This window comes from Carcharodon carcharias, chromosome 14, assembly GCF_017639515.1.
Source record: "Carcharodon carcharias isolate sCarCar2 chromosome 14, sCarCar2.pri, whole genome shotgun sequence".
Classification (NCBI taxonomy): Eukaryota; Metazoa; Chordata; class Chondrichthyes; order Lamniformes; family Lamnidae; genus Carcharodon; species Carcharodon carcharias.
Genome location: NC_054480.1, coordinates 15,450,308 through 15,478,155, shown reverse-complemented (window position 1 = coordinate 15,478,155; position 27,848 = coordinate 15,450,308). Strand labels below are relative to the sequence as shown.

Below are 27,848 nucleotides of genomic sequence, written 5' to 3'. Positions count from 1 at the left end.
CACCAGAGGAGCTGCCAGGACAGGTAATCAAAGTCTGAGTCAAAAAGGTCGATTCAAAGTGAAAATAGATATGTACATGGGGGGCAAAGGAATAGAAGCACATCTGAAGAAGGATCATAGAGGCTCCAAACATTAAACCTGTTTCTCTCTCCACAGATGCTGTCAGACCTGCTGATTTTCTTCAGCATTTTCTGGTTTGAAGTCAGATTTCCAGCATCCGCAGTATTTTGCTTATATCTAGATAGGGTTGGGTGAAGTAGGGTGAGATGAGTCTCGTGTGGAGCACTAACAAAGGCAGGAACCTCTTGGGTCGAATGGCCTCTTACAGTAACTGCTGTGACAATAATCCCAGGGCGGGGTGGCCTTTAAACAGGGCTGGGCTCCGGGTCTGATTGACAGTGAGAATGGATACGATCAATCCAATCAGCGGCCAGAGGCGGGCCGATTTTCCGGATAACTTGGCAATTGCCGAGCTGTCAGAGCGGAGAGAGCTGTCAGCGGAGAGTGAGTGAGTGAGAGAGAGAGAGAGAGAGCCAAGCTTCACTGCGTTCACAGCGCTCCGGTACCATCCAGTTACCAAGACTGGGATGTGAAGGAAGTCTGCTGCTTAAAGAGTTGGCGAAGGTGTGCCGAGGTAAGTAGGGAATAATAGAATGCTACAACACAAAAGTAGCCCATTCGGTCCATCATGTCCGTGCTGGCTCTTTGAAAGAGCAATCAAATTAGCCCCATTCCCTTGCTCATTCCACATAAACTTGCCAATTTGCTCCCTACACTTGTGTAAAGCAACCTGCATCAAGAAGTTTGGGGTGGTGGGGTGTTGGGAGGTGGAAACACACACTTCCTCTGAGATGTACCTAATCCCATTGCTATTTAATTCTGGTGAATTAATCACATCCAAACTAAGGATTATGTTTGATTCATGTTTTTTGAGCCTTGTTTCAGAAATATCCCAGGAAAGTGTGTGAGAGATCCTCTTGGATCATTTTTGGAATCCTGAATAATTTTAGTTTCTCTACAGATGGTCCAAATCTGCATTCTGATTGGACTTAGCCTGTTTAATTTATTTAATTCTTTTCATGGGATGTGGGCTTCGCTGGCTGGGCCAGCATTTATTGCCCATCCCTAGTTGCCCTTGAGAAGGTGGTGGTGAGCTGCCTTCTTGAACTGCTGCAGTCCCTGTGGTGTAGGTACACTCACAGTGCTGTTAGGAAGGGAGTTGCAGGATTTTGACCCAGCAACAGTGAAGGAATGGCGATATATTTCCAAGTGAGGATGGTGAGTGACTTGGAGCGGAACTTGCAGGTAGTGTCGTTCCCATGCATCTGAGGCCCTTGACCTTCCAGATGGTCAAGGTTGTGGGTTTGGAAGGGGCTGTTGAAGGAGCCTTGGTGAGCTGCTCTTTCACTGTTGCTGATGCAACCTATGAAACTTGAAGATTTGTAACTGTAATTTCAACTTTAGATTTAGACATTTCTTTTTTCCTAATTTTAATGGAGCAGAAATAGAACTATAGACTAGCAATAATAATAAATTGCAATCTTAATGTTAAATAATAGTAAAAGGAATTATAATGATTATATCTCAACAGATATCAAATGTTCCCAGCACATTCCCACAGACATCTCAAAGAAACATCCCTTTCGAAAGCCTTATTGTGTTCTTCCCTCTCTTCCAGCAGCAAAAATTACTTTTTACAATAATCTGTATTTCTGCATCTGCCAGATGCCAACAAACAGTCCACAAGTAGGGGATAAAAGTAGAATACTGCGGATGCTGGAAATCTGAAGCAAAAACAGAAAATGCTGGAAAAACTCAGCAGGTCTGGCAGCACCTGTGGAGAGAGAAACAGAGTTAACGCTTTGAGTCCATATGGCTCTGAAGAAGAATCATACGGGTTTGAAACGCTAACTCTGTTTCTCTCTCTACAGATGCTGCCAGACCTGCTGAGTTTTTCCAGCATTTTCTGTTTTTATCACAAGTAGGGGATGTTTGCAGAATAGGAACTCTCATTGCAAACTTAATCATTGAATTCCTGCAATGCCAAATCCTTCTAAGTACCCTCATAAATCAATATTTTTAAACAGACTCCTGTTTCTCCCTTGTCTTAGTGGTATTCCATACTTCTCAAGATAGCGCTTTTAAAAGAGGAGCCTACTTCTGGACAGGAGGTGAGGGTTGAGAGAGGTTCCTTTTGGCCATTATCTCTTTCGATCCATCTGTCTGGGGTGTAAACCACTTCGATGAAAATAGGCTGAAGGGGCAGAATGGCCTCTCTCTACGAAGAGATGAAAGTGCAATATCCATTCTCTTGCGGCTGAGATGTTTTCTAATACAGTGAGCATAGATTTTACTCTCTCCTGTCAGTCACAGGGACAGTGTATTTTGAGGGTTGGGAGAAGGACAGGGAAAGTGGACAATATTTGTGGACAATTTATTTTGCCAAGTATCAGCTTTTCCTCTTTTATAAGCAAGAATTGGTTATGAGGTGACTTCTGAAGTTCCTGTTTTGTTTTCTTCTTTCCAGCACTCAGAGAACAATCAAAATGTATCCTGTCACAAAGGTAGGAGCTGAATGGGAAATTGAATAATCCCTGGGTATCAGTTGTCAATTGCTCTGTCTGGCTCACAGTAATGTTGAGAATTTGGAATAGGTTGCCAGTTGGAAAAAAACAAGAAATGATGGAGGAGGAGGTGGGGGTTTTGGTAAGACCTTCTCAGGTTTTAACTATAGATTAAGAATCAAAATCTGATGTAGTACTAACCTTCAAGAAAGTTAGATAGCCTGTTAAACAGAGAACTGACTGGAGTGGCAGTTATCTGTTAATCATACCAATGCACAGCATCTTTCTGTTGCTGCACTCTGTTGAGGAAGAAGGTAGTCCTATGATTTCATGATCTGTGTCTGCATATTGCCAAGTATGTAGTGATCACCTGTGTGATCAAATACATAACTCGCTAAAAGTTGCGACGCAGGTGAACAAGACCAGAATAAGAACAAACCCGTGCACTGGGATTCATTTGTGATTCAATTGGAAGGTAAGGTTAAACTTGCATAAAACCTCGGTTAGACCCCACTCACAGTATGGTGCGCAATTTGGGTTTCTAAATTACAAAAGAAATGTAGAGGCATTGGTGAAAGTGGAAAAAAGATTTACAAGGATGGTACGATCAGTAAGTGGCGCACACGGCAGCTACGTGAGACTAAGACAGAGGCTGAGTGAGTAGCAAGTTAGGTTCATGTGGTAAGTTCTGGTAAGACCTTTTCAGATTTTAACTATAGATTAAAAATCAAAATCTGACTTAGTACTAATATTCAAGTAAGTTAGATAGCCTGATAAACAGAGAACTGACCGGAGTGGCAGTTATCTGTCAATCACCTGAAAGCAGTTGGTTCAAATGGTGTTAATTACTTGTAGCAGGAAGCTAAACTATAGTGACTCATCAGAAGATCTATAAAAGAAACAGGTTTTCAAACCGCATAATCAGTAAAGAGTGCGCAAGGAGACTGGCGACTACGCTGGAGTCTCTGGATTATTACCTGAGCCACATGCAAATTGGCATAGAGTACATAAAATTAGAGAGATGAATATGTGGTTCAAAGACTGGTTTGGGAGAAGTGGGTTCTTGTTCATGGGGCACTTGCACCAGTACTGGGGAAGGTGGGGGCTGGACTGTTGGGATGGTCTACACCTGAACCGTGCTGGGACGAGTGTTCTTGTGAATTGCATAACTAGGGAAGTAGAGAGGTCTTTAAACTAAACAAGGGTGAGGAGGGTTGGGGGGAGGAGTGAGGGATCAAGCTTGGAGAGATGTGGCAAATCAAGGGAACATATTTCTTATGTTCATATGTTTGTATGCTAGAACTGAGATGTTTACCTATCAGAAAAGATTGAACAGACAGGAGCGTTTTTTTTTGAATAGAAAAGATATGGTTGGGAGGTGACCTGGTAGAGGCTTTTAAAAGTATGAAATGGTTTGATAAGAAGGTGTTTCCACTTGTATAGGATCCAAAAAATGGGAGACATGAAATAGGATAGTCATAGCTAAATCCAATAGGGAATTCAGAAGAAACTTCTTTACCCAAAGCATGTGAAAGATTCTACCACAAGAACTTGTTAAACCAAATAGCTTGGATGCATTTAAGGAGAAACTAGTAGATGAAGGAGAAGAGAATAGAAGGTTATGCTGATAAGGTTAGAGGAAAAGGAACACCTGCCTGGAGCATAAAAGCAGCACCGATCGGTTGGGCTGAATGACCTGAGTCTGTGCTCCTGACTGGATGGAACTCCATGTTTTGTTATTGTACTGTGTTGGGAGACGGTGTGTACCAATAATTTCATAATTGTGTGCCTGCAAATTACTCACTAATTAATTGTGATGAACAGTGTGTGGAATGTAATGAACATGTTCACTTTTGTGACCTCATTCATGTGATGTGGGAAGATACCCTTCAATTTTTCTGTAGATTTTTAATGATCCAATCCACGGACACATTGAGATGCATCCGCTCCTCGTCCGGATCATCGACACACCACAGTTCCAGAGGCTTCGCTTCATCAAGCAGCTGGGTGGGACGTACTTTGTGTTTCCTGGGGCTTCACACAACAGATTTGAACACTCCATAGGGTAAGGATTTGGGAAGGAATTCCGAATATTTAATTTTGGAAGAAGATTGAGGTCATTTCTTTTAAAATTTTTAGGTCATCAACCTGAAATATTAACTCTGGTTTCCTCTCTCCACAAATGCTGCTTCACCTGCTGAGCATTTCCAGCGTTTTTGGTTTGTAAGCCTTATCTTGCTTTGTATAACTTGATGTCAAATTTTGCTTTACAAGGCTCGTGTGAAGCAGCTTGGGATCTTTTATTATGTTTAGACGCTATATATGTTTTTGTTCATCACATTGGTGTTTGTGGGATTTTGCTATGCAAAAATTGGTTGTTGAGTTTCGTATACTACAACAATTAAGATTCCTCAAAATTAATTTTTTTTAGTTGTGAAGCGATTTGGAACATGGTGAATATGTGAAAAGCTCAATATATTAATATGAGTTTTTTCTTACCAAAATCTCATACAGAGATTTGGATGGAGGTTTATTATTTTGATTCTGATGGATTAAAACTGCGGTTCTGTAAAGATAGATCTAGGTCTACACTTCAAGGGCTTCACAAGAAGATTTTTTTTATGTGAAAGGCCAGCTTTTTAGGCCACTTCAGAGGGCAGTTAAGAGTTAACCACATTACCTTGGGTCTGGAGTCACATGTAGGCCAGATCAAGGTAAGGACAGCTGTTATGACCGATGCAGTTGGTAAAACGGAGTTGTTTAAAATTCCCAGAGGGAAACCTTAAAAAACTGTCATAACCTATAATTTTAAGTGTTATGTTTGAGATGTGACTCTAAATTCAGGAATCAGACCACCAGTTCTTGAGGTTTTACGTTAAACTAAGTTAAACATTTTATTAATTTACATGGGTTAAAATATATGTATACATGGCTACAAATTACTATTATCATCACTTTTAACAAATTCCCAAATGAATCCCCATTAAGACAACAGCAACCTATATTCTTAACCAAACACCAAGCAAAGCATTTTCACCTTACGAATTCAAAATGAGGTTCTTTTCACTTTGGTTCCTGTGGAGTCAGTTGGAGGCTTACAGCTGCCTTTTGATCTCACATTGCCTCTGCTCTGCATACCTGAAAACTACTGAAGTTAAATCTACCACCACTCATTGTATCACCAGCCTCTTTGAACTCCACCTTTTAACAATGAAACCTCTTTCACAGTGCTAATTTTATTAGTGATCTAAAAATATTGCTTGGTAGCTGCTGGGTAGGCATCATTTTTCACCCCACTTCTTGAATGCTCTATTCAACAAAATGCAAATGTACGTTTTCACTCTTACATATCAAAACTAGTACACATCAAAGCACCCAGGCTAGCTGGCTTTAATCCAATTAATACACACCAAAAAACTAAATCTCTATCTGATAAGAAAAATGTTTTCCAATAATATTATAGACATCAATAGCTTCATGACACCAGTAGACATGTTAGTCAATCAGATGGGCTTTTTTTAATGGCAATCCAATAGGTTCATGGTCACTATGTACTAAGGCTAGCTTTTTAAGCCAGATTTATTTATTTACTGAATTTAAACTCCCCAGCTGCTATGGTGGGATTTGAATCTGAGCCCCTGGATGACTAGTCCAGTAACATTACCATTATGTACATTAAACCTTCAGATCAGATGTAATGGTTTCACACACAGCCACTTTCAAGCTGACTGGATTATAAAGTGTTCAAACAGACATGTCTCAGCAGCAAAAAAAAAGTGAAGACTTTCATTCATATAGGGCCTTTCACCACCTTGGGATATCCTAAAGTAATCTGCAGCCAACCAAGTACCTTTGAAATTAATTACTTTGGAAAGTTCTAATGTTGGAAATGCAACAGCCAATTCGCAATCAGAAGGTCACACTCAAGTAGCAATGTGGCAATCTGTTCTGATGTTGATTAAGGGATAAATATCGACCAGGGGACTGAAACATTGAAAGATAGAAACATGGAATGATCTATGGTACAGAAGGAGGCCATTCAGTCCATCATGTCTGTGTTGGCCAAGAAAGAGCTATCTTTCCCAATCCCACCTTCCAGCTCTTGGTCCATAGTTTTGTAGCATATAATATATCCAATTGTTTTTGCAAATTTCATGAAGGGTTCTGTCTCTACCATCCTTTCAGGCAGAGACTTCCAGACTGCCAACACCTGTTGGGTGGGAAAAAAAATACTCCTCAAATCCCCTCTAATCAAATTACTTTAAATCGATGCCTCATTGTTGCTGACCTCTCTGCTTTTAGAAATAATGTAGGTTCTTCCTGTCCACTTTAATTAGGCGCCTTATAATTTTACTTCAACTAAGCTTCCCTTCAGCCTTCTCTTTTCCGAAGGAAACCCCAGCCTATCCAATGTTTCTTCTTAGCTAAAATTCTCCAATCCTGACAACATCCCCCGACCTGCTTCTCTCCCTCTCTCTCAATCGAAGCATTTGCCTGGCTTTTTCACCTCTCTCCCTCTCTGACTCATTCTCACCAGGACTGCCTTACTTCCCAGGTACACTCTCTCTTTCACCTTCAAAATAATTCACTTTCCTGGCCTGCCTCACCTCTCTTTTTTTTTATTGTTTCATGGGACGTGAGCGTCGCTGGAAAGGCCAGGATTCGTTGCCCATCCCTAACTGCCCTTGCACTCAGTGGCTTGCTTGGCCATTTCAGAGGACAGTCAAGAGTCAACCAGATTGCTGTGGGTCTGGAGTCACGTGTAGGCCAGAGCAGATAAGGATGGCAGATTTTCCTTCCCTAAAGGACATAGCTCTTAGTCTCTCACCTGCACTAGCTCACGTCTCTGCCTCCCTATAACACTCTTACTTGGCCTTCCTTACTTATTTCTTTTTCTCCCTCTCTCTAACTCACCTCCCTCACGCTCTCTTGCTTGGCCTGACCTCACATCTTTCTCTCACTTTTTTCTTTCATTCTCTTGCCTGGAACCCCTTACCAAATCTCTCTTTCACCTTCCCAATAACTCTCTCAATTGGACTGCCTCACATTTCCCATTCTCTCTCTCTCTCTCAAACATTCTTCACTATCTTGTTTTGGCTTTCCTCACCGCTCTCTTGCTGTGACTCTCAGTAACTCTCTCATCTGCCCTACATTACTTTCCCCCCTGTCTCTCATTTTACTTTGAAATAGTTTCATAGGGCCTGCTAAATCCACCTGATAAAGCAAGCAGAGCCTCAGTGCAATGTCTCATCTGAAGGATGGCACCATTAACAGTGCAACACTCCTTCAGGATTGGCACTTAGATTTATGTGCACAGGTCTCTGGATTGGGACATGAACCCACAATCTTCTGACTCAGGTGAGAGTGCTACTCACTGAGCCCCGATCAATACAGCTCAGTAATTGCACAATGAGAGTGGGGACCTGGGACTCACTGCCTGAGAGGGTGGTGGAGGCAGAAACCCTCCATGCAGTTAAAAAAACACTTGGATATGCACGTGAAGTGCCGTTAATCTACGGGGCTATGGACTGAGAATTGGAAAGTAGGATTTGGCTGGATAGCTCTCAACAGACATGATGGGCTCCTTCTGTGCTCTCAAATGTTCTATATGTCTACGTTTGCAAGAAATTGGGTGTTACTGTATTAGGAACTTCATGACAGTTGCTGTCTAAAGAATTGGGTGTCCTTATTTAAACTCTCTGTTTTGCCCCTGCAGTGTGGGATATCTGGCAGGCCAGTTGGTAAAAGGCCTCAAAGAGCGGCAACAGGAACTAGAGATTAACCAGGAGGATGTGTTATGTGTGCAGATTGCAGGACTTTGCCACGATCTGGGTAAGTGAGCAGATCTGAAGGAGCTGGTAGAGCAGGATCCTTATTTTAAAAAACAATTTATTCCTGGGATGTGAGCATTGCTAGCTAGGGCAGCATTTACTGCCATTGAGAAGGTGGGGGTGAGCCACCTTCTTTAACTATTGCAGTTCACTCACAGTGCTTTATGTAACGATCTGATGCATCTGTGTGGTTTGCTAGGTGATTTCAGAGGACCATTGAGAGTCGACTATATTACTGTGGATCTGTCATCCTTTCCTAGTATGGCCTACATGTGATGACAGATCCACAGTACCTCATACCCCCTGACCCCCTACCCATCCCCCATTGCTCCTCATACCCTCATCCAGCTACCCCATGTGATAAGGAAAGTTTGTGAAATCAGTCATGCAGCACTAATCCTGTAAGGCTAGGCTTATGTCAACAGAGTGAAATGACAAGCACTGATTTCTTTTAACAGTGCACACGGTTTTTTTTCAAATTTTATAGGACAGGAGTTTTAAATGCCTTGATAGTTTAACAGCTCCCTTTCCCAGCTTCTTTTGACAGGTCCCTTTTACAGCTCTGTTGGCAGCTCAAATGAGCCCGACAGTTCCAGTGAGTTTATGCACTTTTTGCACACATTCACGCCTAATTTTAACAATCCCTAAGAGCCCCTTTCCTCTCCCAAAGGGGGCATGACTTCACCAAAAGTGTCTTGGGATCATATCCAGAAGGGGACCTTATTTCTCCAAAAGGGTACCCTCCTTCTCTAAAGAACTCTAGAGCTTTAGACCTCATAAAGAGCACAAGTCGTGTTTTGGACATCCCACCGGTGAAAACCAGATCCGCCTGAGGCAGCTGCACTTTAACATGTGCAGCTGCCTCCGTGAACCATGGATGTGCACATCAGAACCAACCCCCATTCCCAAACCTTCATGAAAATGGTATGTGCCATGTTTGGCTGCGGGACTTCCAGATTCTGGCCTCCTGAGCCAGATTTGTAACGATGGAGAGGCTCTCTATCATTATGAAAATTCAGGCCTTAGGGTCTGCCCCTTGCTTGGAGCTACTCTAGCACTTGGCCACAGATTCCTGATACTAGAGCAAGGAGGTCACAATCTCAGGATAAGGGGTAAGCCATTTAGGACTGAGATGAGGAGAAACTTCTTCACTCAGAGGGTGGTGAACCTGTGGGATTCTCTACCACAGAAGGCAGTGGAGACCAAGTCACTGAATATATTTAAGATGGAAATAGTTAGATTTCGAGACTCTAAAGGTGTCATGGGGTATGGGGAGGGTGCGGGAGTATAATGTTGAGATAGAGGATCAACCATGATCATAATGAATGGTGGAGCAGGCTCGAAGGTCCGAATAATCTATTCCTGCTCCTATTTTCTATGTTTCTATGTGTGAAAAGTTTGAAATTGGAACAGTTGAAATAGGAATGAAGTTCAAATTTGGATCTTCCACTTAGCAATAGCAACATTCCTATATAACTAGGACTAAATTAATATAATGTTTAAGCCAAAGAGATACTCAGAATATTAATTTTTGAAGTTTAACAAGGTACCACATAATTAACTTTCTAAACTACCAACCTTGACACATGTAACATGTTTTGTTTTCTCAGGTCATGGGCCATTTTCCCACATGTTTGATAGAGTATTTATCCCTCGTGCTCGACCAGATGTGAAATGGAAGGTAATGTTGCCTGTGGAGTCTGAGTAATGCAGAGTGCTACAAGGAACTATGACATGAACTGGACTTCATTATCATATCAATGGTGAATTGAAGAGATCAATGGGGATTAGATCACTCATCCCAAACCCTGCCGCCCGTATATCAAATCACAAGTCCTGTTCACCCATCATCCCTGTGCTTGCTGACATATATCTGTGCCCAGTCCAGCAACATGTCAATTTTAAAATTCTCACCCTTGTGTTCAAATCCCTCCATAGCCTCTCTTCTTCCTATCTCTGTAACCTCTTCCAGTCCCTCAAGGCTTCAAGATCTCTTAGCTCCTCCAATTCCTGCCTCTTGCGCATCTCTAATTTCCTTCACTCCACCAATAGTGGCGAAGCCTTCAGCCATTTGGCCACAAGTTCTGGAAATCTCTCTTCTTTGTCTGTTTCTCCTTCTTTAAGTTGCTCTTTACAACCAACTCTTTGAGCATATGTACCTCGGTAATCCAATTTTGTTTGGTGATACTCCCATGAAGCACCTTGGGACATTTTATTACATTAAAGGCCCAATATCAATGAAAGATGTGTGACTTAAAAATGTTTGATGCTGACACTGGTGCAAAAAGTAGGAAAACGTTGCAACCCTGAGCACATTTCACAATTATCGGTTCAACGGAATGTGAATAAATTCTTAACAAAACCTATGGGGCTAGAAATTTGTTTGCATTTAGTGACATTACAGAGGCCAACTGTTATTTCCAGGGTGCGATGCACCTCATGCTTTCTGCATGATCTGTGCTGCAGTGCTGGAAGAGAGGGAACATGCAGGAGAGTCCCCCTTGTATGCAATGAAAGATCTTGAATCAACACTACCCTGATGTGACACAACCAAATCAGTGACACCAGGATTCCAAACTTGGGCAACACATGTGTAGGCAGCCTCTTTATTGTTCACTCTGCAAACAACAAGCATGATGGGCCCTGCGCTTGCATGGGCCAGGCACCCAATTGCAGGTAAGGTAACTTATTGAATCATTTTCTACTGTCACCTGTCTGCACCGTTTTTAGAGATGTTGTGGTGAGTTTGTGGATTTGCCAGAGAGTGTTGTGGTATCCTCTCAGTACGGGAGTCGGTGGGGAAGGGGGACAGGGGAGGAAGAATAGCTTATCTATCCACACAGGTTGCAACCAACAGCCTCATCGTACTGTTCTCTAGGTTGCAACAGGGAATTGGGACAGCAGAGGCAGTGCCTTTGGGTCTGCAGGACAACAGGGAGTTGGGGCAGAGGCTGCAGAGAAATCAAACTCTGTCAAATTGGAGTCGAATTTTCCACGCTCATTGAAATTGTCTGGAAGGCCCAGCCAATGCACCAAGCATCTTGATGTGCATACCCATCAGCGCTCTCTTGTACGCTGCCCCCATTGAGTTCCACATCTGCAACGGATCTCATCTGCAAACTCCTTCTCCAGCTAGCTGCCAAAACAAACCACTCTTCACCCCTGGCCTGGCCACTCATGCCAAAATGACGATACATGCTGCTCCCAACTCTCTACTGGGCTCTAAGTTAAGTGCAGTGCTGGTATCTGGGTAGGTTCTTTTCCAGCCTGTTTTGCCATCTAACAAGATTGAGGCTGATCTGTGATCTAACTCCATATACTCATTTTTGCCCTAAATCTCTTCATACCTTTGGTTGGCAAAAATCTATCAATTTCAAACTTAAAGTTACCAATTGATTGATCAACAATTACCTTTTGCAGAAAAGAGTTTCAAACTTCTACCATCCTTTGCATGTAGAAGTGTCTCCCAATTTGACACTCGAAAGGCCTGACTCTAATTTTTAGACTATGACCTGTAGTCCTAACTTCCCCAACAGGCAGGAATAGTCTCTCTCTATCTACCTAACTGATTCCCCATAATATCTTGAAAACTTGATCAAATCACCCCTTAATCTTCTAAATTCTAGGGAGTGTTAAGGATAATTTAACCATTGGGGTCCAGACAACTTTCAGGTAAATATAGGCTGGAGTCCCTCTAAGGCCAATATATCTCTCTGCAGCTTCTTTGTGGCCTCCTCACAGCTTACATTCCCACCTAGCTTTGTATTCTCAGCAAACTTGGAAGGATTACTCTCCGTCTCTTCATCTAAGTCAGTAATATTGTAAATAGCTGAAGCCCCAGCATGGATCATTGCGGAACCCCACTAGTTATAGTCTGAAAATATCCTATTTATCCCTACAGTCTTTTATGCTTCCTTGGGTTTTGTGACCAGAACTGCTCTCAGTACTCCAGGTGTGAGCTTTGTACAGCTGAAACACGACTTATACTCCCCACCCCCATCACCCCGCCCCTGTATTCTGATCATCCGGAAATAAAGGGCAGCATTTCACTAGCTTTCTTGTGTCAGTCTTTACTGTGGAAAGCACAAATTACATAATAGAAATAGACAGTACTCAAGAAGCTAAGAGTGAGGAACTTAAAGTAATTAATATCAGCGTAGAAAAAGGGGACTAAAAGTTGAGAAATCTCCAAGACTTGATGCTTACATGCTAGGGTTCTAAAAGAGGTGGCTGCAGAGATAGTGTCTGCCGGGTTATGATTTTCCAAAGCTCCCTAGATTTTAGAATGGTCCAAGTGGTTTGTAACACGACTATTTAAGAAAGGAGGGAGAGAGAGCTATAGTGAACTATAGGCCAGTTAGTCTGACATCAGTCACTTGGATAATGCTGGAACCTGTTATTAAGTTTTAACAAAGTACTTAGAAAATCACAGTATCAGATGCTGTCAACATGGTTTTACAAAAAGGAAGCTGTGTTTGGCAAATTAATTGAGGTTTGTTTGAAGTTAGGTAGACAAAGGGGAACCAGTAGTTGTGGAATACTTGGATTTACAAAAGAAACTACCTAGAGACAGGGTATTTTCGCGTTGGCAGGTTATAATTAGTGGAGTTCTGCAAGGGTCTGTGCTGGGGCTTCAGCTATCTACAATATTACTGAATCAGATGAAGAGATTGAGAGTAGATTTTCCAAGTTTGTTGAAAATACAAAGCTAGGCGGGAATGTAAGCTGTGAGGAGGCCACTCGCTGCTTGCTACTGCCCCCATCCCCCACCCTTGTTGCCTTCACTCACCTCTGGCTTGAGGTCCAGTGATGATCTTTGGCCTTGGGTGGGTGTCATACTGGCAGCAGCCACCACCTCCCCGGTGGCGCTGCTGTTCAATAGAGCTGCTAGACTCTGATTGGCTAACAGCTCTCGATGGGCGCTCTTCCACCCCAGGGTTCTTGATCCCAGGGACTGCCTGCTGTTGGCCTGTCAAGTGGTTAATTGGCACATGATGTGGTATGTTTTCTCAAAAAGAGGCAATGGGGGCTCTCGCTGGCTCTCTAGCCAGTGGCTGGGACCCCCATTGCTTCCACAAGATTCTGCCCCATGTGTTTGTGTAAAGAGCACTTATTTTAGCCACATACCCTAACCGGTCTTTCTGTTCTAATGTTTTACTCTGCCTGTCTTTTGTTTTTCTCTCCCGGTTTAATTATCTTACAACTTTTCGTTTTCCCTTTCCTTGTAATGCCTCAAGCACAATTTCTGACTGTTACACTATTCCCCTCACTTTCATTTGCTTTCAAACTATTTATACTGTCTTTTCCAACCGAGCCCTCCTTCTCTCCCCCAGCTCCACATTTACAAGTTTCAAATCCTTGTGATTGCCCTATTTATCCGTCCTGCGTGTACCCTGTTTCCAGCCCAGTTCAGGTGGAGCCCATCCGAGTGGTACAGTTGCTTCCTGTCCAGTAAGTGCCTGTGTCCCATGAAATGGAACTCTTCTTTCCCACACCACTCCTTCAGCTGTGTGTTCACTTCCTTCACCCGTTTATCTCTAGGTCAATTTGCATGTGGCTCGGGCAATAGTCCAGAAATTATAACTTGTGAGGTCCTGTTCTTTAATTTAGCCCTTAGCCCCTGGAGGTAGTGACATAGTGGTATTGTCACTGGACTAGTAATCCAGAGTAATGCTCTGAGGACCAATCCAACCACTGCAGATGGTGAAATTTGAATTCAGTAAAAATCTGAAGTTAAAAGTCTGGTGATGACCATGAAACCATTGTGGTTTCATTGTGGGGCCTGCATGGGCCCCAGATATGCCTGTCTCTTTATGGGGTATGTGGAACATTCCTTGTTCCAGTCCTACTCCGGCCCCCTTCCACAACTCTTTCTCCGGTACATCGATGATTACCTCGGTGCCGCTTCATGCTCTCGTCGGGACTTGGAAAAATTTATTAATTTTGCTTCCAATCTCCACCCCTCCATCATTTTCACATGGTCCATCTCTGACACTTCCCTTCCCTTCCTTGACCTCTCTGTCTCAATCTCTGGTGATAGACTGTCCACCAATATCCATTACAAGCCTACCGACTCCCACAGCTACCTCAACTACAGCTCCTCACACCCCGCTTCCTGTAAGGACTCCATCCCATTCTCTCAGTTCCTTTGCCTCCGTCGCATCTGTTCTGATGATGCTACCTTCAAAAACAGTTCCTCTGACATGTCCTCCTTCTTCCTTAACCGAGATTTTCCACCCATGGTCATTGACAGGGCCCTCAACCGTGTCCAGCCCATCTCCCGCGCATCCGCCCTCACGCCTTCTCCTCCCTCCCAGAAACATGATAGGGTCCCCCTTGTCCTCACTTATCACCCCACCAGCCTCCGCCTTCAAAGGATCATCCTCCGCCATTTCTGCCAACTCCAGCATGATGCCACCACCAAATACATCTTCCCTTCAACCCCTCTGTCGGCATTCTGTAGGGATCGTTCCCTCCGGGACACCCTGGTCCATTCCTCCATCACCCCCTCCTCCTCAACCCCCACCTATGGCACCTCCCCATGCCCACGCAAAAGATGTAACACCTGCCCCTTCACATCCTCTCTCCTCACCGTCCAAGGGCCCAAACACTCCTTTCAAGTGAAGCAGCATTTCACTTGCATTTCCCCCAACTTAGTCTACTGTATTCATTGCTCCCAATGTGGTCTCCTCTACATTGGAGAGACCAAACGTAAACTGGGCGACCGCTTTGCAGAACACCTGCGGTCTGTCCGCAAGAATGACTCAAACCTCCCTGTCGCTTGCCATTTTAACACTCCACCCTGCTCTCTTGCCCACATGTCTGTCCTTGGCCTGCTGCATTGTTCCAGTGAAGCCCAATGCAAACTGGAGGAACAACACCTCATCTTCCGACTAGGCACTTTACAGCCTTCCGGACTGAATATTGAATTCAACAACTTTAGGTCTTGAACTCCCTCCTCCATCCCCACCCCCTTTCTGTTTCTTCCCCCTTCCTTTTGTTTTTTTTTCCAATAATTTATATAGATTTTTCTTTTCCCACCTATTTCCATTATTTTTAAATCTTTTATGCCCCCCCATCCCCACTAGAGCTATACCTTGAGTGCCCTACCATCCATTCTTAATTAGCACATTCGTTTAGATAATATCATCAACTTCAACACCTCTGTGTTCTTTTGTTCCTTTGTCTGTGACATCTTTTGATGATCTGCTCCTATCACTGCTTGTTTGTCCCTACAACAACACCCCTCCTCCACTTCTCTCCCCCTCCCCCACCACCTTAAACCAGCTTATATTTCACCCCTCTCATTGTAAAGAAAAATCAGTTCTGTTGAAGGGTCATGAGGACTCGAAACGTCAACTCTTTTCTTCTCCGCCGATGCTGCCAGACCTGTTGAGTTTTTCCAGGTAATTCTGTTTTTGTGATGAAACCATTGTTGATTGTTGTAAAATCCCATCTGGTTCACTAATGCCCTTTAGGGAAGGAAATCTGCTGGCCTTACCTGGTCTGGCCTACATGTGACTTCAGACCCACAGCAATGTGGTTGACTCTTAAATGTCCTCTGAACAAGGGCAATTAAGGATGGGTAATAAATGCTGGCCTAGGCAGCAACACCCACATCCCATGAATGAATAAAAAAAAATCTAACAACCAAGACCTCTGGCTACTCACCCTGTGTTGTCGGTCCCAATATTGAACACAATGACTGGATCCTCTCCCTCCTTCTGATTCAAGCTGATTCAGGATGTCCCTCACCCTGACGCCAGTTGGCAACTTACGGTGTGGGATTCTTGATTGTGCTTGTGAAGGATGCTATCTGTCCTCAAGATTGTTGAATCCACAATATTATGCTTCCCCTCCTTTATCAACACTCTGCCTGTCTTTTCCATGGTCTTTGCCCTTATGCTGATAGGTAGTAAGTGCATTGTTTTGTTAGATAAGATCAGTTTCTGTGAATTTAATTTGTTGTTCATTGGCATAGATTGATGATCTTTGTTGTGTATTATAATAGCACGAGGATGCTTCATTGTTGATGTTTGATCACTTGATCTCATGCAATGGCCTGGAAGATGATTTCACGCGCCATGGTCTAAATTTAGAAGATGACCTTATATTTATCAAAGAGCAGATCAGAGGCCCAATAATTGAGGCAAAGAACCAAGGGCAGGATTCAGAGGTAAGTGACAATGTTCAGCCAATAGAAGGGGAAGGAGGATGGTCTGTGCAAGGTAACTGCTTTAAAAGTAATAACGCATGCAGTAGTTATTTTTGTCTTGTGCACTAAATGATTGTGCTGTGGATATACTTTACAAATACTGTAGTGGAATGGCTTGGATGATAAATGCAATTCATGGAACTGAGTCGTCCAGAAAGGCTGTAGGTTCAGTTCTTGTTCTGTGCTGAGTGAGCAGATCAGTCACTGGGAAGAAGGGATTTGGTAGTGTAATGGTCACAATGGACCAATAATCCAGAGAATGAGAGTTCAAATCACACCATGGGAGGCTAAGAGTTTAAATTCAGTTTAATAAGAAATCTAGAAATAATAATCTGGAGACAGAAGAAGTGACAGTGAAGCTGTTAGAATGTTGGAAAAACCAATTGGCTCATTAATTTTGTTTAGAGAAGGAAGCCTGTTGTCCCTAGATGATCTGTAACTCTTTCGAGTACAAACACGTTTCCATCTGTTCCTATTCAGATGAAGTTACATTGTTTCATAGTTTGCCATTGTGAGATTTGAACTCTTGATCTTGGGGTTACAAACCTGGTACCATAACCACTTGGCTATTTAGGTTAAGCCCCCCTAGTTGATCTGTACCTAAACATGACTCTAGTCAACCACAAACATGGATCACTCTTAACTGCCCTCTGAATGACTCAGCAAGCTGATTGCTTGTTACAAACTCATTTCTGCTGCAGGAGGAAGGATTGGCCAGATTCCAGCTCTTATTTGCTATCCAGAAACTCTTGTTTGGAAGTATGCATGTGTGATGCTGATTAGAAAGATGAATAGGCTTTGGTCTAATGCTCCCCACAGTTGGATAGTTTGCTGATACTTGTTGTCAAGGTGGAGGCTGCTTACTTGGGTGAGAGGCTGGTGTCTAGGGAACATACCCCAGCATATATCTCTATAGTAAAAGCAAAATACTGCAGATGCTGGAAATCTGAAACAAAAATTAAAAATAGCTGGAAAAACTCAGCAGGTCTGACAGCATCTGTGGAGATGAACACAGTTAACATTTCGAGTCCTTATGACTCTTCATCAGAACTAAGGAAATATAGAAATGAGGTGAAGTATAAGCTGGTTGAGGGGGGTGGGACAGTCAGAGCTGGATAGAGGGCCAGTGATAGGTGGAGGCAAAGAAGAGATTGCCAAAGATATCATAGACAAAAGGACAAAGGAGTGTTGAGGTTGGTGATATTAGCTAAGGAATGTGCTAATGGTGACATTAAGGGTAGAAAGCAGGACAAGCAAGTGACAGATAACCTTAGTGAGGTGGGGTAGGGGGAAGGAATCGAAATGGGCTAAAAGGGGGAGATAAAACAATGGATGGGAATACATTTAAAATAATGGTAATAGGTGGGAAAATAAAAATATATATAAAAAAAAATTTAGAAATAATTAGAAAAAGGGGGATCCCCACTCCCTTTCTGATCTCCTTTTTTCTAATTATTTATATTTTTAAAATATATTTTTCTTTTCCCACCCATTTCCATTATTTTTAAATGTATTCCCATCCATTGTTTTATCTCTACCTTGTAGCCTATTTTGATCCTTTCCCCCCACTCCACCCCCACTAGGGCTATCTGTACCTTGCTTGTCCTGCTTTCTACCCTTAATATCACCTTTAGCACATCCTTTAGCTAATATCACCACCATCAACACGACTTTGTCCTATTGTCTATGACATCTTTGGCAATCTCTTCTTTGCCTCCACCTATCACTGGCCCTCTATCCAGCTCTACCTGACCCACCACCACCACCCCCACCTTAAACCAGTTTATATTTCACCTCATTTCTATTTTCCCTTAATTCTGATGAAGAGTCATATGGACTCGAAATGTTAACTGTGTTCCTCTCCACAGATGCTGACAGACCTGCTGAGTTTTTCCAGCTATTTTTACTTTTGGTTTATATCTCCATAGTGTTAGGAGAGGCGATATAGGGGAAGAAACTGGTAAACCCTGGAGGACAGGAGTGCTGGTGGTTGGTTTTGTACGGGGTTTGTAGCAACTGGTGGATGTACTGCTATGCTACATCCTTACCCAGCAGAGCATGGCAGAGCTGGGTGAGGTATTTCATTTCAGCAGCACTTCTTGTTCATAGCGTGGAGCTTGAAGATAGGGGGAATGAGAAAGAAGGGACGACGTGATGTTTCTTAATATTGACTCTGTCCTGTGAGCTGCTTTTTGTATCTGACTCGAATCCTGTCTTTTCAGTGGCTATACAAAGGCCGGCCCAGGGAGAAGGGTTTTCTATATGAGATCGTCGCCAATAAGAGAAATGGGATTGATGTTGATAAGTGGGATTATTTTGCCAGGTAAGCCTGCTCTCTCAATCTCCCTGATCAATTGGTGATGAACATTGCCTCAGTAATCCATTCCAGAAGAGCTCAGCAGGTGCATTACAAAGTTAAAGCAAGGGTGGCAGTTTCTGATCTGTGATATTCTCTGTTTGAGGAGCAGCCCCATATGTTAGCATCAGACAGCGCAAAAGGAGGCTGTTTGAACATTGCGCCTGTGCCAGCCCTCTGAAAGTACTACCAATTAGCCCCATTTCTCTGCTATTTCCACACACCTTGCACTTTTTGCCTATTTTATTATCTATCCAATATTCTTTTGAAAATGAATATTGAATGTGTTTTCATCACTATTTCAGTTAATACATTCCAAACCACCAGACACACTGAGTAAAAAAAATTCTTCTGATCTGACACTCCCAACCAACTTTCTTAAATTAATTTACATCTGTTTCCTTTACTACTGACCTTCGTGCCCAATATAGTTCACATAAAATATTTTTGTTCTAATTTTCTCCCTCGTTCTCCAGAAGGTGTTGACTCTCACTGAGGTGCGGATTCAGTCGGCACTGGTAATTCTCTGGTGTTCACTCAAGTAGTGTGTGCGTGAATGTTGGAAGACTATTTGATCATATGAGGCACCACAGCTCAGCTTGATGATGAACTCATTCATTCAAAATGATGAAGTGATCGAATATGATAGATATTGTGGGTTCAAGTCTCATCCCAAGATGAGCACAAAAATCAAGGGTCGCTTTAGTGCAGTGCTGAGGGAGTGCTGACTTTCAGATGAGACTGGTGTCCAATCTGCCCCCTCACATGGATATAAAATATCCCATTGGCAATATTTTGTTGCAGAGCAGTGAAGTTATCCCCAGGTCCTAGCCACATTTATCCTTCAATCAACATCATAAAAACACGTTACTTTAATTACTCATTATCACACTGTTGTTTGTGGGAGCTTCCTGTACATAAATTGGCTGCTGCATTTCCTACAACAGTGACTACACTTCAAAAGTACTACATTGGCTGTAAATTGTTTTGGGATGCGTTAAGGTCATGAAAGGCCCTATGTAAATGGAAGTATTTCTTCAAACAGAGAAAATAATTTCTCTGGCGGGGAAATCCAGTACTTGGCAACATAATGAAAACATAAATGGGTCATTTAGATGTGAAATCAGGAAGCACTTTTTTTCCACTGGGCAGCTTATTGACAATTTTAAAGTACAACTCTCTTCGAATGAGGGTTGTGTGATGATTCAGCAGAATGTGTCACCATGTTAATTGAGATGATGTGAAGGCTGGGATTGATGATGTCTTGTCTTATTTCTGAAGGGACTGCTATCACCTGGGAATCCGGAACAACTTTGACTCCACACGTTTCCTCAAGTTTGCTCGAGTTTGTGAGGCTGATGGAACAAAGCTGATTTGCACTCGAGATAAGGTGCCGCATGTTGTGAGATAGAATGGAGAGACCAGATTAGATTATCGTATTTTAAAAATAACATTCTGATTTACACCACCTTATCTCAGGCACACTAAAGCCTGACATCAGTTAATTCAATGCAACAATTTTCAATTATTTTCCTCCCTCCACCTGCCTCTTGGAACCTCTTGGAAGGCATTTTCTAAATCATTCATTGGTTGTGAACATCGCTGGCTAGGCCAGCATTTATTGCCCATCCCTAATTGCCCTTGAGAATATGGTGGCGAGCTGCCTTCTTGAACAGCTGCAGCCTAGGACCCATCATAGAAATTAACAGCATAAGGCATAATGAGCTAGAATTAATGTTATTGGTACTGAATTCCAACGAGTTGCTGTTAGCTTGCTTCTGTAAATATCTATCAGTGAATAAGACTATCTGATAGAATAAAAGTAAAATGCTGCAGATTTGAGAAATCTGAAATTAAAAAGAAAGTGTTGGATGTACTCAGCAGGTCTGTGGAGAGAGAAACAGAGTTAACGTTTTGCAGCAAGCATAATGATAAAGTGACTCCAGACAGTGGAAATGTGATGAGTTTTCTGCTGTTGAGAGGGGGTAGGGAAGGAAGAACAAAAAGAAAGGTCTGGGATAGGGTGGGAGGGATTAAATGACAAAGATGTCACGGAACAAAAGGTAGTGTCATTGGTAACAGTTATAATAAAGAAACAAAGCATTGGTCCAGAGTGAGTATGAATGCCCTCCATAGCTGCCCACCTCATTGACCCCCAACACTGAACAGCCCGCTTTTACCTACATCTAAAAATCCACAAACAGGACTGTCCTGATAGACCCATGTTTCAGCCTGTTCACGCCCCAGTGAACTTATTTCTTCCTATCCTGATTCTATTTCTTCCTCCCCTTGTTCAGTCTCGTCCCACCTATATCCATGACTCTTCTGATGCTTCTGATTTCAGCAATTTACAGTTTCTTGCCCCTAACATCCTCCTCTTCACTGTGGATGTTCAATCTCTCCACACCTCCGTCCCCTACCAGGACGGTCTGAAGGCACTCTGCTTCTTCCTTGAACACAGGACCGAAATTTCCCCATTCACCCCCACATCCCTCGCCTGGCTGAACCTGTGCCCGCTTTGAACAATTTCTCCTTTAACTTGTCTCACTTCCTCCAAATACAATGTGTGGCTGCGGGTGCCCACATGGGCCCTAGTTATGCCTGTCTTTTTGTGGGGTGTGTGGAACATTCCTTGTTCCAGTCCTAATCAGGCCCCTCCCACAACTCTTCCTGGTATGTTGGTGGCTCTATTGGTGCCATTTTCTGCTCTCACCCAGAACTGGAAAGCCTCATCAACTTTGCTTCCAATTTCCACCTATCTTCTGCTTTCACATAGTCCGTCTCCAGCAATTCCCTTTCTCAAATTCTCTGTTTTCATTTCTGGGAATAAGCTATAAACTAATATTCATTATAAGCTCACTAACTCCCACAGCCATCTTGACTACACTTCCTCACACCCTACACCTTGTAAGGATTCCATCCATTCCATTGTCCCACCTTGTCTGCGTTGCATCTGTTCTCTTGATGCAACCTTCCACAACAGTGCTTCTGACATGTCTTCCTTTTCCCTCAACAAAGGATTCACTCCCACTGTGGTCGACAGGTCTCCCAACCATATCTGAATCATTCCCCACACTTCTGCCCTCATCCCTTTTCCTCCCTCCCAGAACCGGGAGTGGGTTCCCCTTGTCTTCACTTTCCACCCCACCAGACTCTCTATTTAAAGAATCATCCTCTGCCATTTCTGCCAACTCCAGCATGATGCCACCACATCTTCCTATCCCCTCCCCTGTCAGCATTCTGACGGGACTGTTCCCTCCCAGACACCACAACTCAATCACCCCCAGCACCTCGTCCTCTTCCCACAGCACCTTCCCATGCAACCACAGGAGAAGTAACACCTGACCTTTTGCCTCCTCTTTCCTCACCATTCAAGGCCCCAAACATTGCTTCCATGTGAAGCAGCTGATTTATTTGTACTGCTTTCAGTTTAGTATAGTGCATTTGCTGCTCACAATGTGGTCTTCTCTGCTCTGAGGAGATCAAACACAGATTGGGTGGCTGCTTTGCAGAGCACCTTCACTTGGTTCGCAAGCATGACCCTAAGTTTCCAGTTGCTTGCCATTTTAATTCTCCACCTTGCTCTCATGCTCACATTTCTTTCCTCGGCCTGTTGCAGTGTTCCAGTGAAGCTTAACGCACGCTTGAGGAACAGCACCTTTATCTTCTGATTTGGCACTTTACAGTCTTCTGGGCTCAACATTGAGTTTAACAACTTGAGACCATGATATTATCCTCCATTTTTGATTCTATTTTTTTTTGCCATGTATCAGTTTGAATCTTACTTTTCATGTTTTTGTGTTTGGACAGAGCTGTTCATTATTCTGCCATTCACGTTCACTCTGGACCAATGCTTTGTTTCTTTACTATAGTCACTACCACTCCCTTTGCCTTTTGTTCCATGACATCTTCATCATTTAATCTCTGTGCTATGGACAGGAGGGGGATTAATTTAGACAGCCCTGATTTCTCTTGTCTCTACCCATTTGTGAACAGAAAGCTGTTTTTTTGATTTTTGACTTCAACCTTTACAAGTGGTGGCTTATTTTCCCCAACCCTTCAGTTTTGGAGTAATGCAATCCTCTATTAATAACCCCACATCAACTAGAGATAAGACAAAACAAGAGAGTTGGTTTATTTTACACATGCACATAAGACACAGGAAGGGGTTTTGCAACGTTCACCCCTTTTTGCATTCACACACTAAGAGGGATAAGGAAAAGAAAGGATTTTAGAGCAAAGACCATCATAAAAATAAGAATTATGGTTTCACACAATTCCAGAGTCTAGAATCAATGTCCAAGGAATGTTCTTTTAGATGGCTTTGTCTGGCAGAATTCCTGGTGTTGGTCCTAGGAACTTGGTTGTCAGTTGAGTCCGTTAAAGATGCAGCAAAGTATTCTTGTACAACACCTAATAATTATTAATAATAATTAGATATTTATATTATATTATATTGATATCTATTATATAATATTTATATCTAATAATTATAATATATATTTTTTATATATTTTTTCTTTTCCCACCTATTCCTATTATTATTTTTAAGATTCATTTCCATCCATTGTTTTATCTCTACCTTTTAGCCCATTTCGATCCCTTCCCCCCACCTCACGCCCACGAGGGCCATTTGTCACTTGCTCATCCTGCTTTCTACCCTTAAGGTCACCATTAGCTAATATCACCACTGTCAACACTCCTTTGTCTTTTTGTCTATGACATCTTTGGCAATCTCTCTTTTGCCTCCACCTATCACTGGCCCTCTATCCAGCTCCACCTGTCCCACTCCCCCCTCAAACAGCTTATATTTCACCTCATTTCTATTTTTCCTTAGTTCTGATGAAGAGTCATACGGACTTGAAACGTTAACTGTGTTCCTCTCCGCAGATGCTGTCAGACCTGCTGAGTTTTTCCAGCAATTTTTGTTTTTGTTTCAGATTTCCAGCATCCACAGTATTTTGCTTTTATCAAAGTATTCTTGTACCCTGGTATCAGTTCACTGTGTTGGCAAAATACAGGTTTATTTCTGGAAATCAGATTTGGAGAGAGATGGAGATCAAAGACAGGCTGCTAGCCTGGAGTCCGGTTCTCTTCAGAGGTTAAACCACAACTGAAGGTAAAATTCAAGAGCTGTATAGTTCAAGAAATTCAAACAGCTCAAGTCTCAGTCATGTGTCAGGATGGTTTCAGGTCGAGTGATTCAGCTAATGAGGCACCATTGTTAAAACCCATTGTGTTTTGAGCAGGTAATAGTGGAACGGCGGGTTAGCATAACATTGAAGATTAGGAGTCACAAATAGCTCTTTTTTTATTCATTCATGGGATGTGGGCTTCACTGGCTGGGCCAGCATTTATTGCCCATCCCTAGTTGCTCTTGAAAAGATGGTGATGAACTGCCTTCCTGAGTCACTGCAGTCCATATGGAGTAGGCACACCCACAGTGCTGTTAGGAAGAGAGTTCCAGGATTTTGACCCAGTGACAGTGAAGGAGCGGCTGATATATTTCCAAGTCAGGATGGTATGTGACTTGGAGGGGAACTTCCAGGTGCTGTTGTTCCCATCTGTTTGATGCCCTTGTCCTTCTAGATGGTAGTGGTTGTGGGTTTGGAAGGTGTTGTCTAAGGAGCCTTGGTGAATTCCTGAAGTGCATTTTGTAGATGGTACACACTGCTGCTACTATGTGTCGGTGGTGGAGGGAGTGAATATTTGTGGATTTGGTACCAATCCAGCGGGCTGCTTTATCATGGACAACATCAAGCTCCTTGAGTGTTGTGGGAGCTGCACTCATCCAGGCAAGTGGAGAGTATTCCATCACACTCCTGACTTGTGCCTTGTTGATGGTGGACAAGCTTTGGGGAGTCAGGAGGTGAGTTACTCATCGCAGGATTCCTAGCCTCTGACCTGCTCTTATAGCTACAGTAATTTATATGGCTAGTCCAGTTCAGTTTCTGGTCAATGGTAACCCCCAGGATGTTGATAGTGGGGGATTCAGTGATGGTATTTGCCATTGAATATCAAGGGGCAATGGTTAGATTCTCTCTTGTTGGAAATGGTCATTGCCTGGCACTTGTGTGGTGCAAATGTTACTTGCCACTTGTCACCCTAAGTCTGGATATTGTCCAGGTCTTGCTGCATTTGGACATGGGCTGCTTCAGTATCTGAGGAGTCGCGAATGTTGCTGAACATGTTTTTGTTTTGTTTTTGTTTTGGGTTTCCAGCATCTGCAGTTTTTTGTTTTTATCATTGTGCAATCATCAGTGAACGTCTTCACTTCTCAGCTTATAATAGAAGGAAGGTCATTGATGAAGCAGATGAAGATGGTTGGGCCGAGGACACTACCCTGAGGAACTCCTGCAGTGATGTCCTGGAGCTGAGTTGATTGATCTCCAACAACCACAACCATCTTCCTTTTGTGTTAAGTATGACTCCAACCAGCGGAGAGATTTCCCCTGATTCCCATTGACTCCAGTTTTGCTAGGGCTCCTTGATGCCACACTCAGTCAAATGCTGCCTCGATGTCAAGGGCAGTCACTCTCACCTCACCTCAGGAGTTCAACTCTTCTGTCAAGTTTGAACCAAGGCTGTAATGAGGTCAGGAGCTGAGTGGCCCTGGTGGAACCCAAACTTAGCGTAATTTAGCAGGTTAGTGCTAAGCAAGTGCTGCTTGATAGCACTGTTGATGACCTCTTCCTTTATTTTACTGATGATCAAGAGTAGAATGATGAGGTGGTAATTGGCTGGGTGGGATTTGCCCTGCTTTTTGTGTACGGTACATAACTGAGTAATTTTCCACATAGCCGGGTAAATGCCAGTGTTGTAGCTGTGCTGGAAGAGCTTGGCTAGGGGCGCAGCAAGTTCTGGAGCATAAATCTACAATACTATTGCTGGAATATTGTCAGGGCTCATACCCTTTGCACTACCCAGAGCCTTCCGCCATTTCTTGATATCACGTGGAGTGAATCAAATTGGCTGAAGACTGGCATCTGTGATGTTGAGGACCTCCAGAGGAGGCTGAGATGGATCATTCATTTGGCACTTTCTGGCTGAAGATTGTAGCAAATGCCTCAGCCTTACCTTTTGCACTGATATGCCGGGCTCCCCCATCATTGAGGATGGGGATATATGTGGAGCCTCCTCCTCCAGTGAGTTGTTTATTTGTCCACCACCATTCACGACTGGATGTGGCAGGACTGCAGAGCTTAGATCTGATCGGTTGGTTGTGGAATCGCTTAGCTCTGTCTATCGCTTGCACCTTCATCTACAGCTGACTGGTGCAGACTTTTTGTCTACAAATCCTTTGTGTTGGCTTGGCTTGGAAGTTTATACAATACAAGTCACATTCCAGGACGATGATGAGGTAGCTTTGTCCTTTGGAACAGCTTAGAATCTTCAGAAACTACAAGCAGGTGATCAGCTGCAGCCATTTTATTGAACCCAGCAATTACAATTACATATATATTATATATATATTTTTTCTTCCTGTCTCCTGGACAGATGCATCTCCCACCCTCTATCCTAACCCAGACCTTCCCTTTTGTTATTCCTCCATTTTCCACCTTTCAACTGCATAAAAGCCATAACATTTCTTGCATTCTTCTGTCCTGAAGAAGTGTCATATTCAACTTGAAATGTTAAACCCACCTGGATGTTTAGTCCATGATGAAAGCGTTTGCTGTGAGTTGTACTGATCAACTGTTGAAGTGACATTAGTGTATCCCCACCAAGTCCTGGTCACCCACTCATCCCTGTGCTTGCTGACTTACTTTGGCTCCCAGTCTGGCACAACCTGAATTTTGAAATTCTCATCCTTGCTTTCAAATCCCTTCGTGACCTTGCCCATCCCTATATCAGTAATCCCCTCCAACCTCACAATCCTTCAACATTTCAGCACTTCTCTGATTCTGGCCTTTTAACCCCCCCAATTTTAATCACTCTGTCATATTGGCAGCCATGCCTTCAGCTGCCTAACCCCTGAGCTGTGGAATCCCATGGCAGCAGTGTATCCCATCTGCAGGATGCACCTGATACAGCAAGTGGCCAATGCTCCTTCAAAGGCACCTTCCTAACCGGTGATCTCCAACACCTAGAAAAACAAGGGTAGCAGATGCATGGATACACCATCACCTGCAAGTTACACCCGACCCTGACTTGGAAATATATCGCCATTCCTTCACTGTCACAGAATCACAGAGTGCAGAAGAGGCCCTTTGGCCCATTGAGTCTGCACCGACACGTGAGAAACACCTGACCTACCTACCTAATCCCATTTACCAGCACTTGGCCCATAGCCTTGAATATTATGACGTGCGAAGTGCTCATCCAGGTACTTTTTAAAGGATGTGAGGCAACCTGCCTTCACCACCCTCCCAGGCAGTGCAATCCAAACCCTCACCACCCTCTGGGTAAAAAAGTTTTTCCTCACATCCTCCCTAAACCTCCTGCCCCTCACCTTGAACTTATGCCCCCTTGTGACTGACCCTTCAACTAAGGGGAACAGCTGCTCCCTATCCACCCTGTCCATGCCCCTCATAATCTTGTACATCTCGATCAGGTCGCCCCTCAGTCTTCTCTGCTCCAACGAAAACAACCCAAGTCTATCCAACCTCTCTTCATAACTTAAATGTTTCATCCCAGGCAACATCCTGGTGAATCTCCTCTGCACCCCCTCCAGTGCAATCACATCCTTCCTATAATGTGGCGACCAGAACTGCACACAGTACTCCAGCTGTAGCTTCACCAAGGTTCTATACAACTCCAACATGACCTCCCTACTTTTGTAATCTATGCCTCGATTGATAAAGGCAAGTATCCCATATGCCTTTTTCACCACCCCACTAAGATGCCCCTTCACCTTCAGAGATCTATGGACACACATGCCA

General features: G+C 43.2%; 1 protein-coding gene across 1 annotated transcript in view; it reads left to right on the top strand.

Moving 5' to 3' along the window:
* Positions 1-497: 497 nt before the first annotated feature.
* The window catches only part of LOC121287523 (deoxynucleoside triphosphate triphosphohydrolase SAMHD1-like), a 47,527-nt gene continuing 20,176 nt past the window's right edge, over positions 498-27,848 (top strand). The window contains exons 1-8 of the mRNA XM_041205458.1: positions 498-634; positions 2,528-2,564; positions 4,469-4,629; positions 8,281-8,396; positions 10,006-10,076; positions 16,407-16,571; positions 18,833-18,933; positions 20,248-20,356. Of these exons, the coding sequence (XP_041061392.1) occupies positions 2,547-2,564; positions 4,469-4,629; positions 8,281-8,396; positions 10,006-10,076; positions 16,407-16,571; positions 18,833-18,933; positions 20,248-20,356 (741 nt within the window). The 5' untranslated portion in view covers positions 498-634; positions 2,528-2,546. The remainder of the gene's footprint in view (positions 635-2,527; positions 2,565-4,468; positions 4,630-8,280; positions 8,397-10,005; positions 10,077-16,406; positions 16,572-18,832; positions 18,934-20,247; positions 20,357-27,848) is intronic.